This window comes from Rhopilema esculentum, chromosome 3 (genome assembly GCF_057945365.1).
Source record: "Rhopilema esculentum isolate cy_ngs chromosome 3, ASM5794536v1, whole genome shotgun sequence".
Lineage (NCBI taxonomy): Eukaryota > Metazoa > Cnidaria > Scyphozoa > Rhizostomeae > Rhizostomatidae > Rhopilema > Rhopilema esculentum.
In genome coordinates, this window is record NC_142817.1 from 9,258,611 (window position 1) to 9,270,775 (window position 12,165).

General features: G+C 38.2%; 1 protein-coding gene across 1 annotated transcript; it reads right to left on the reverse strand.

Moving 5' to 3' along the window:
* Window positions 1–628: 628 nt before the first annotated feature.
* On the reverse strand, window positions 629–12,038 carry LOC135692510 (uncharacterized). The gene is made up of 10 exons (XM_065210663.2): window positions 11,496–12,038; window positions 10,208–10,528; window positions 9,384–9,545; window positions 8,749–8,987; window positions 7,440–7,694; window positions 6,963–7,335; window positions 5,951–6,120; window positions 3,098–3,391; window positions 1,276–1,564; window positions 629–861 (listed from the first exon to the last, which is right to left on the reverse strand). Exons 1-10 carry the CDS (start codon window positions 11,881–11,883, stop codon window positions 776–778), a joined length of 2,577 nt encoding a protein of 858 aa, XP_065066735.2. The 5' UTR covers window positions 11,884–12,038; the 3' UTR covers window positions 629–775.
* Between the last annotated feature and the right edge of the window lie 127 nt (window positions 12,039–12,165).

A 12,165-nucleotide genomic window follows, 5' to 3' on the forward strand; every position in this document is an offset into this window, starting at 1 on the left:
GGCAAGCAAAGCTATCGTGAGCTGGAGATGTGCGCCATGTAGTTTTCGCCTTTTGCCAGCGCAAAAGCGAAAACATTTCGCCCAATGGAGATTAGCCGTGATGCGCCTTTGAGCCGCGTGGATAAATGGCGCAATATAAATGCCTTTATTATTATCATTATTATTAGCATTTGACACGTTAAGTCTTGAATCAGAAACCTTTTGTATTCCCTAGCTATTGGTTTCTACCTCTGTTGTAATCGCGATGAAGTGAGGGCTATTGGTCACTCACACCTTCAAAAAAACCACTCAGTGTTTCCATTACATACAAAGGTGATATTATTTTTAGGAGAATAAGAGAAGGAGAGCATGGTCTTTAATTTAGAAACAAGCACTTCTACTTCGGAAGTGGTGCCTAGTAATTGAATGAAAATTAGAGTGTAATTGGAATAGGTTTAAAAATTGTGTTTATTCTTGCAAGTTTTCATACTTCAGTTTCTTTATACCCAACCAATATAGTAATTAAGGATGGACCGTCTGTCTTCAGGCCAAATCAAGGAATGAACCAACCAATTCATATGCAACAATTGCAGAGTTCGCAATGATTTAACTATTAAAGCTGCAGAGTTGCCTTCACATAAAAAACATATTTCCTCAAACACGGCTGTTTATACTGTTTGCAACTTAATGGCTTCGAAATACGGAAGTTTTATCTCAATTTTAACCACATGGTGGTGTGAACATTTTATACGCGTACCAGTCTTCTAGATGTCCTGCTTTTGTAAGCAGAGCTCATTTATTCAGATGACGATGATGATTTCCTGCGAACAGAATCCTTGTCTTTGTGTCGGCTGTTGTTCTTCAGGATGAACTCTGCTATGGCTGCAGAAAAAAGAAATTTTTTCATTTGTAGTCTTATTTTAATATTCTGTTATTGTTTCTTAAAATCTCCCAATTTCAAGGTTCATTGCGAAGACTGTTCTAGTCATTTGGCAGATATCACTTAATACACAAAAGCACTTAGTAAAGCATTTGCAGAAATCCCCTCACTTTAAATTTGGTGCTTTGTAGCGTTTTGTAACTTGACCGATTTGGTGACGCAAGTTGACAAATGACAGAAGCATGGTGGGGGACTGATGCAGGCTTTGAATGGGCTATTGGCTGGTCTTGAAGCGGTCCCAGGGTATTTTTTTTATGAAAAAAGTATTGTCCTTACCACTGAGGAATTAAGCAATATTAGCGGTGTTCCCAAGTTTATAAATAGCTAGGATCTTATTAAGATTTTTACGTTGATACCTGGTTTAGACAGAAGAGCTCTGATATTCGCTTGGTTTTGCACGATCTGCTCAATCCTTGTGTTGAAGGTTTCTTCGATATGTTCTTGCATTGTGTCTATGTCTTCTATGGCCTTCATCACTATCTCTGCAGAATTGAGTAGCTCCTTGCTGTGATCTTCGTTTATTTTGTTGCCTAATGTAGTAAAGGCTTTCTCAAGCTTTTCCGATCGCTCAGATACACTGTTGGCAGCTTCCTCAAGTTCATGGCTCTGACTTTTCATGCGTGTTAACTGTATATCGTACGTTTCCTAATCGATAGACACGTTTTTTTTACTTGCTAGAAATTCATCAATGGTTTTTATTATTTATTATGTTCGTCGCTGACATGCTACGCCCTTCACGAATTTAACTTGAGTACGATGTTTTCTAACTTAATGGCGATATTTCGCCTGCCTGATTTCAAACGACTGCATTGAGAAGACAGTACATGTGCCGCGCGAGAAGTCAATACAGCGTTAGCAAACGCTGTTTCAACAGTTAAGAAAGAAAAGCGAATCTCTTGCTAAGCCTCCCTGTTTATCAAAAATTAATAAAGTTTGGTATTATCTGGACCTTTTTATGCTCTTTTCAGGTAAAAGAAGCTTCCTTAGAGAATTATAACTCTTTCCTAGCCCTTGATATTTGCCGCCTTTAAAGAACTGTAAGAAACACTTGAGTAGCTAACTGGGTCACATGTATCCTTAAATATTAATCACATGGCTGCTGCTATCCAATTAAGATTTAGGAATTCTTGTTATCGCCTTTATAAAAGTAAAATGCACCATGTAGAAATGCTAGAATTCCCTGTGTGTTTCTGCATGACAACCTGTGTAATTTCGATGTTGTTGCCCGGTATGAGGGATGGGCGGAAGCACGGCACTAGACAAGCTACAGAAAGTACAAAATCGCTCAGCGCTTAGCCAGAATTGTAGCCAATAGTACGAACAATGCTTCTGCCCTTCCAGTTATAAAGAAACTGGCAGACAGTTAATGACTTGATTGTAAAAGAAACTTTGAAAATAGTTTACAAGTGAACAAATAATGAGGCTCCCTCGTATCTTGCGTGCCTGTTCGACAGGTTATTAGAAACCAGTACCCGAGACCTCACCGAAACTGATATTCGTGTCCCGTTTCCACGAATAACATCTGGCCAAAAATGCTTTTCTTCAAGAGGGGTGAAACTATGGAATGGCCTGGACGCAAAAACAAAATGAACTTAAAATTTCAAACAATTTAGATCCTGTCTTGAAAACTCCAGCACATAAAGTAACCTTTTTTATTCCTGGCGTTTGTTCCAGTACTTCTAACGGCTTTTATTTTATTATTTCTTTTGTATATTTGTATTATTAAATTGTAGGGTTTATTTTTTTCTTGTTCAAGGCAGCTTGGAAAGCAATTTATGTAGATATAGTTGATGTAATTATTTACACAGCTTTACCCTGTGTAAATAATTAAGAATGAAATGAAATGGAAAATGTGTCTTGAGTGCTCATCAAATTTTTTTGATTCCTCATTTCCACATTCCCTGAAACTGGTATTTTATTTCCTGAATTCATTTTATTTGATTTATTCTACACACAGCAAGGCCCTGCTTGTCCGCCATTATATTTCAGCACGCAGAACGCAAACGCGCCTTGGCCCATGTCGGGTTTATCAACAAAATGGAATCCTATCTTAACGATCTTTTTGCAATTTGAGCTTCGTTTTGTGTGCAAACTTTAATGCTGCAAATGCCTGTTGTATTATACCATAATATAAAGTACCCTGATAATAATATCATAATTTGATTCTCCTTAACTCACCAAAGGGTTGCATTCCTGCTTCATTCTTTTCCTGCTCTTTTTCGAATTTTTCCAACTGAGATTTTTTTCCACTTGCAAAATATAGTCAGCACTTTGCAGCAGTGCAGTAGCTCTTGCCGTGTTGTACGTTCGTCCAAATAGATGACTTAGCAATGATATAAATAAGTTTGCTGCAATTATTTTCATTAATGCATAAAATATGGAGACCATTAGATTTGCCAGTTTTATGTCAACAGCTTCAAGGGGCTTCGTTGTGAATGGACCGCCAACAGTTACCCATTCCAATACAAATGTCTGCAAAGAGATATCTTCTCTAAGCTTCCAGTATTACTTCTAATATTTAATGCCACAATACAATTAACATCAAATTTCAATTTTCTAAAAGGCACTGCAATTAACTTAAGTTATAGTCTTTTTTTAACTTGTTATTAGCATTTGCCATAACCTAGATGGTACTAAACAATCAAAATGACACTTAAAAGTCGAGATTATACCATATACCAAACAGCTAAGATGATCTTAAACAAAGACTCCCGGTGATAACAAACAATTCAAATGAAATCAAATGACCAATGTGATATCAGAACCTTAAGATGATAATAAACATCCTATACGATAAACGTCAATCCAGACGATATCAAAACAGTCCGCATGGTACCAAACATCCAAAATGATATCAAACAATCCAGATGATACTACACTGCCCAGAAGATACAAATTAATCCAAAAGATATTAAAAATCCGATATTAAACAAATAAGTTCAGATGATATCAAAACAGTCCGCATGATACCAAACAGCCAAGATGGTATCAAACAGTCCAGATAATATTACACTGCCCAGAAGATACAAATTAATCCAAAAAATAATAAACATCCGATATTTTACAGGTCAGTCCAGATGATATCAAAACAGTCCGCATGATACCAAACAGCCAAGATGGTATCAAACTGTCCAGATAATACTACACTGCCTAGAGGATACAAATCAATCCAAAAGTTATTAAGCATCCGATATTATACAGGTCAGTCCAGATGATATCAAAACAGTCCGCATGATACCAAACAGCCAAGATGATAAAAAACTGTCCAGATAATACTACACTGCCTAGAGGATACAAATCAATCCAAAAGTTATTAAGCATCCGATATTATACAGGTCAATCCAGATGATATCAAAACAGTCCGCATGATACCAAACAGCCAAGATGGTATCAAACTGTCCAGATAATACTACACTGCCCAGAAGATACAAATCAATCCAAAATATATTAAGCATCAGATATTATACAGGTCAATCCAGATGATATCAAAACAGTCCGCATGATACCAAACAGCCAAGATGATAAAAAACTGTCCAGATAATACTACACTGCCTAGAGGATACAAATCAATCCAAAAGTTATTAAGCATCCGATATTATACAGGTCAATCCAGATGATATCAAAACAGTCCGCATGATACCAAACAGCCAAGATGGTATCAAACTGTCCAGATAATACTACACTGCCCAGAAGATACAAATCAATCCAAAATATATTAAGCATCAGATATTATACAGGTCAATCCAGATGATATCAAAACAGTCCGCATGATACCAAACAGCCAAGATGATAAAAAACTGTCCAGATAATACTACACTGCCTAGAGGATACAAATCAATCCAAAAGTTATTAAGCATCCGATATTATACAGGTAAGTCCAGATGATATCAAAACATTCCGCATGATACCAAACAGCCAAGATGATATCAAACAATCCAGATAATACTACACTGCCCAGAAGATACAAATGAATCCAAAAAATAATAAACATCCGATATTATACAGGTAAGTCCAGATGATATCAAAACAGTCCGCATGATACCAAACAGCCAAGATGATAAAAAACTGTCCAGATAATACTACACTGCCTAGAGGATACAAATCAATCCAAAAGTTATTAAGCATCCGATATTATACAGGTAAGTCCAGATGATATCAAAACAGTCCGCATGATACCAAACAGCCAAGATGATATCAAACAATCCAGATAATACTACACTGCCCAGAAGATACAAATGAATCCAAAAAATAATAAACATCCGATATTATACAGGTAAGTCCAGATGATATCGAAACAGTTCGCATGATACCAAACAGACAAGATGGTATCAAACTGTCCAGATAATACTACACTGCCTAGAGGATACAAATCAATCCAAGAGTTATTAAGCATCCGATATTATACAGGTCAATCCAGATGATATCAAAACAGTCCGCATGATACCAAACAGCCAAGATGATATGAAACAATCCAGATACTACTACACTGCCTAGAGGATACAAATCAATCCAAAAGTTATTAAGCATCCGATATTATACAGGTAAGTCCAGATGATATCAAAACAGTCCGCATGATACCAAACAGCCAAGATGGTATCAAACTGTCCAGATAATACTACACTGCCTAGAGGATAATCCAAAAGATTTTAAGTCTGCGTGATGTCAAACAATACAGATGATATTGAACAAGAGTTCCTTGTCTCTCCTGGTGTCTTCAACTAAGTGAAGAGGCTAGCGGTCGCTGATTTGTAGAAAACAGAAGAACCAATCAAACGCGTCTTTCTTCCTCTCATGTTGTTTTTGATCCACTCCTTGATATGAATGTTCTGCTCACTCTTAGTGACTGTCCGATGTTTATACTGTGAAGAGTGTCGGACAAAAAATACTTCTGTATGCTAGGAGTTTCCATTAGGAGTTTACTTTTATGAATGGCCATGAGAGCGATCAACCAGAACAAATAGTATGAAATAGATGTAATAATATTTGCCACATCGACGTTGTTTGTAAGGTATAAAAATTTGTTTGACTCACCATTCGGTCAAGGGAGCTGAAACTTAGAACGTCATCGCTGTTTCCAATTTTTGCCACCATTTTTTGAACATGGACACTGCCTCCAAACATTATGTGAAACGCTGTAACCAGGGGCACAAAGAATTCCATAAATATGTAGATGTAACGAATGCTTCCCTTTGCAATTTCGCCTGAAAATGTATGCATTGTTTACTTATCATTGATTTCCTATAGACGTTCAAAAATCTTGCTAGAGTCAACATTTACATATGATTTCAATTGCTTTATGCGTCGCCCTCTGATTTTACTAGCCGCACTTTGTTAGCGTCTACTGCCTGCCTTTTAACTTTCTCGAAAACCTTTTTGCTGTTTCTATTAGCTAAAAAGTATTACACGTCCATTAAGGTAACCAAGAGCACCGATCTTTGCTCTACTGAAACAGTAAATTGTTCTTAGAACAGAACAAAAGGTGTGTTTTTCAATTAAAGCCCTGTCCACACGGTGCCAAAAATTTTTAAAAGACAATTATTTTTATCCGTTTTGAAGTTAATCTGCATCCATTTTACTTCTTCACAATGATAATAATTTTAAACATCAGGAAAAAAACAATAAATAGCAAAGCAAAGAAACCTTCAGTGTATTGAGTGAGTCGTTTGCTTGCACATACGACGAAGTTGAGCTATTACTGAAAGTTGCTTTTTATTATAAAGTTCATTTGATATGATTACATGTTTCGAAGATTATAGAAAGAAATTTTTTATCTGCAAGCAAGCTTTCAGGGTTGACAAAAAAGATACCAGTAGAACGATTACTTCATTCGGCATCTTGGCTGGAAATGGTTTGTGTGAACGACAGCGTTTTCGAAAAATTCCGTTTTCGCTGTCCACACCTGATCACGAAAAATTTTTTTTGAAAAATTTTCACTCTGGAGAGCGTTTTCAAATACGTGCGGACGGAAGGTGAAAACGGATAAGAATAATTGCGTTTTCAAAAATATCCGTCACCGTGTTGACGGGGTCTAAAAGTTCCTTACCTAACATGACGATAAGCCCGGATAAGGCTTGAATCGTTTTGCATGGTCGCAAAAGTCGGAGCCAAATAAGAAACATGTTGATTGAGTAAGAGAAGACCAGTGCATTATCTGAATATTTGTTTGGCATCTTGATGCATGCGAATTGGGAAACAACAATAGCAGTCATGGCAAGAAAACTAATCAATTCGTAGTAAGTCCAGGCCTCTGTGTAGGAACATGACATGTCCTCAATTCGGTGAATCTCCTTCTTAAGGTAGCGCCTTTCTTCGGGCCACTGGGGATGGCAATATTTGAGGTCTCGGGAGATGCACTTTATCCGCCATTTTTGCCATCTTTTGTGTCTTTGCTTTGCCCGTCTCCCTCCCAGTATTTGCTGGAAAGGAATATCAAGAAAAATAAGCAAGGCTTTAGTTTTACGAAATAATTCGGCTAATTAGGAGCAAGCTTGAACATGATTTGTTTTGGAAGGTACGTTACCCGAATTATGAAGAAAAGGGTCATAATGACAAATAATGCCTCAAAGCCGATGCGCCAGCCTTTCTGTGACAAAGGCGTGTATATTCTTTTTCTGTCCAGCGTTGTTGCCAATACCGTTCCAATGCATGCATAAAAGAAATTCACTGCAATATCGAGTAATGCCGTGCGTTTGGCAATCATGTGCCATTTTGTCTCAATCAATTTGTTGATAACACCATGCTGAGCCAAATCTTTGTCTTTACTATAAGCCAGCGTCTATAAGCAAAACAAACTAGGGATATTATCTGCAAGATTTGTTAAGGGTTTGGTTAATTATATTTCAGTTTAGCAAATCATATTTCATTTAGCAATACCTTGTAAATTATAAACCTTGCACAAGAAAATGGAAGGATTTTATGACTTCTTTACGCCGTCACTCACCAAATAATGACGAAAAAGTAATCCGTATGTTTATTTTTGTTCAAAGATAGCTCGAGGGGAAGAGGGCGCGTTTAGTTGGTTCCTTGTTCTAACCAATCAGTAACTGCTTACATCTTGCCTTTTTTGTCAGCCCAAATCCAGGTTTTCTTTTGACACTAAAAGATAAAGTGTCTAACGGACAACGGACAATGGACCTCAATTTTTTCGTCATTTCAAATTTTGGTTCACCCTGGATTGCTATGTAAACGTTGGGCTACAGCCAAATCATATTCTGTTTGGTTATTTTTTTTTTTAATTCAAAGTAGAGGTTCTCCTCCAGGAATTGTTTTTGCTGAACGCTCAAGGACAGAATTGCAATTCTTTTGCCACGGACACCTCTAGACTTATGATGTTGCAATTAGTAGGAACGCAGTTTTTTAATTGAAAGGAATACAGCCTCCTTTATTTTGCCCAGGTATCCTTAATTTTAAAAGACCCATTGTTTTTAAGAAACCTCTAGGATTGGCGACTATTCGTGGAAATCAAATGTAATGGCTATAGCAAACTGCTTTCTACTGTTTTGTTTTTAATGTATCGTTTGTGTTCGCTGTAGTTTATATAACAAAAGCTTTTTTTAAATTTGCGTATATGAGAAATGAACGATCGCCTTGGGTCCAAACTAGAAACTTCACTCTGTTAGAACTCTCTGGTCCACTTCTAGGTTTAATTTCCCTGCACTTTTTTTGTCATTTTCCAAAGCTTATACACTAAAGAAGTGGATAGATGGGAACTGCATTGTGTATTGCAAATTTCCATCCGTTCCACGGCTCACGTTTGCAATGTCAAAGCTTTTTAGTTTAATCATTAAATTGTATATTAGTGGATAAAGCAGGACAACTTTATTTGTTACCTCAAGAGCTGATCTGGCAGGAGTCTGCCCGAATTTGCAGGATACAGCATATTCGAGGCTGCACAGATAGAAGTAAATCTTTCTATTCGGTTTGTCTTCCACAATGAATTGGTCTAAAGCTTGTACGGCCAAATCCGGCATTTTTTCTATCATGAGCGAAACAGCAGAATTGCCTTGGTCGTCGTAGACAGCTGCAGCTACGCCAAGATTCAGTAAAAACTTTGTCGCATCTCGCTGCCCTGGGAATTGTTTGAAATAGTATGTAGATTTAATAAACATATTTAGTTCTGAAATTATTGACGTAAGCGAGGTAAGTTTAGCCATTTTTGCGATATCAAAGGAGTTTAAATCGCCTGAATTTATCGATAACTTTACTTTTCTAAAAACTGAAGCTTTTCTATATAAATCATTTTGTTAAACCCATACCAAGAGCAATAGCTGCATTTCACATCTTCACAAGCCAATAAATCACACCAAACTGTTCTAAAATTTAAATATATTTTTTTACTTTGATTTGTTTATTTAGTAGCTTTGAGAAAGCTCGGCCGGCATACCGGAGCAAAATATCAATAGCTTTTAGTATCTTTTTGGTCGGTGGCTTTTTCTTTAGGCATCAATTATTTTGTACAATCTACCTTGCTCTGCCGCCAAAAACAAAGGCGTTCTGTCGTTGTAATCCCGGTCACTGACTTTTGCACCAAACTTTAGCAAACACTTGAGACTAGCGACTGCGTTGAACTTTGCAGCGTAGTGGATCGGAGTCTGCAGTTCTCCCTCGGTCTGGCCGTGCAAGTCCGCTACAAAGTAATTTCGAACTTAATTCTTCTGTTATCTGTTTTCTTAAATCAAATTTACTCTCTTAAATTTTCATCCAACATTTTCTTTTCCTTTTCATCCAACATTCCCTTTGCGGTCGATTGCGTTTCAGCTTTAGGAACTTAGTCGTCACCGCATAGCAGGTTTGCAGGGCGAATATGGTCTCCGAGGTGCTTATGTTTAACGTTTGAAAGTAAAGTTGCTTGTTACAAGGTCATTGCTGCAGATAATGTTTTCCTACCAGTTTTACCCCGGTCAAGCGAATTCTTATTTTGTGCCTCGCTCTTATCGTATCATTACTCTAGAAACAATCAGCCGTTATTTCTTGTGTCAGTCGCCGTTGTTTCTTGTGTCAGTCGCCGTTGTTTCTTGTGTCAGTCGCCGTTGTTTCTCGTGTTAGTCGCCGTTGTTTCTCGTGTTAGTCGCCGTTGTTTCTTGTGTCAGTCGCCGTTGTTTCTTGTCTCAGTCGCCGTTGTTTCTTGTTTCAGTCGCGTTATTTCTTGTCTCAGTCGCCGTTGTTTCTTGTTTCAGTCCCCGTTACTTCTTGTGTCAGTCGCTGTTTTTTTCGTGTCAGTCGCTGTTTCATGTGTCAGTCGCAGTTTTTCTTTACGAAACCACACGAGAAAGGTCTAGGTGCACTCACCTCCGTTGTTTAAAAGAAACTCAATCATCTCAGGATAGTTGACCGCTGCAGCAACATGAAGAGGTGTTCGTCCAAACCTGTCTCGAGCGTTAACGTCGCTGCCATTGTCAATCACGTACCTTGCGACATCGATGTGCCAGTCGCGGGCAACTGCATGCAATATCGTTTGGCCATACTTATCACCTATGTTTATATTTGCACCTGCTCTAAGGAGAGACTTCAAGAAAACTAAGTCTACTCTTTCATTTTGGGCGGATGTTTGACCAATTCGTGCGAAGTAAGTTAGCATACCGCGATTGGTAGGATTCTCTTCGTCAAAATCTGCAATAAATGGATAGTTGCGAAGTGGTGAACAAAACAAATAACGATCTCGACTTTTTACTGGACCACTAGAGCGGTCTATCACCTTGTTGAGGGCCGTCGAGCGAAGACGAGAACAGTTGAACAAAGTTTGAGCGCGTTTCTTTAAAAAGGCAAAGCGGAGTCACATAACCTTCCTATTGTTTAAGGTGTTGTTGAGCGTAGTCGAGTGTCTTTGGACACCTTACTCGACAATCCCCCGTTCGACTACGCTCAACATTTCTCGATAACGCACAACAAAAATCGAAAGTAGTCGAGTAAAATGTCAAGAGCGTTTGAACATGGCAGCGCCCAGTTTGGAGCCCCCTACCCTGGGTACCAGACCCACTATGTATAAGATAAGATTAGAGTCTCTAATACTTTAGGGAACATGTTTGGTGAGACGTTTCAAACTCTGAAAAATGTCAGACGAAAAGCTTTTAGTTTACTCAAATGTTTGTTTTTTCAAAGCCATATGTTTTTCAAATAGGCAGTGTGCTTTCTACACAAAGTTGTTTGACCAACCCCCCCCCCCCCCCCCCCCCACCTCCTCTGAAATATTTTGATGTGTAGTTAAATCCCAAAGAAGTTTGGCCGTACAATCGTTGCATTTTTGGCCGTAATTCAAAACGAGATTGCCCGCATTTGGCCGTAAGTTTCAACAAGCTTGTCCGTAGAGCCTCGTTTCAATCTTGCAACCCTTGTCTCGACGTTTTTAAAGGCATTTTTCAGGCTATCCTTACCTGGCAGGAAAACTGTCCTCGAATCAAGATATCTGTAAGTAAATCTCTAATCGTCAATATATTTATCTAAGTGTTTTTCATATTGGTTTTTCAACCTGTATAAAACGTGATAGGGTTAGGGCCTAAAGAGAGAGAATGCTAGAGACGGCTAAATGCTAGAGAGAGAATTACAGGACCTAAATTATAGAGACAGAAGTTTTTCTCACCAGAATTTCCAGTCATCTCAATTGGGTTCAAAGTGGCGTGTGTGAGTTTTGAAGGGCCTCGTTCTGAAACCGGTATGTCTTCGATGGGCATTGGGCCTTGTCTAATGCAACCGTCCTCCCGCTCTCTTTGTTTTGTCTGTAGTTTCATTAATTGCAACATTTCTCCTATGGTGCCTTGTACTTTCGGCGATCTTTCTTTGGGTCTTTTCTTCTTTTTCTTCAAGATGCTTTTCAATGCAATATTGTTTTCAATGACGATCGCATCTCCATCATCATTCTCTTGTGTCTCTCGCGACATCCAGTTTCGTAGAGTTGAGATCGCTGATGTTGCATGTTGGAAAATAACTCTCGAGATTCCTCCAAACAAGGATCTTTTCTCGTTTTCCATTATCTTTGTAACTCAGTCTTGATTTTTTATCGTTGAGTACCAGTTTGGGACATCATCTGCCACCATCTGCTTCCTTTTCTACTAAATGGTTGCGCTCTTCGTCTTAAGGTCCTTAAATATTTTCCGTACAGTGAAGTGAAACAAAACAATCAGAAGTTTGAATGTTGCGCATGACTTAGCCCATTTAGAGAGTCATGCAATGAGGGTCATGGAATGAGAAACCTCAAAGTTATTGTACAATACAGTTTCGAAAGCATAGGTGACTCTGTTCATTGGAGTTGA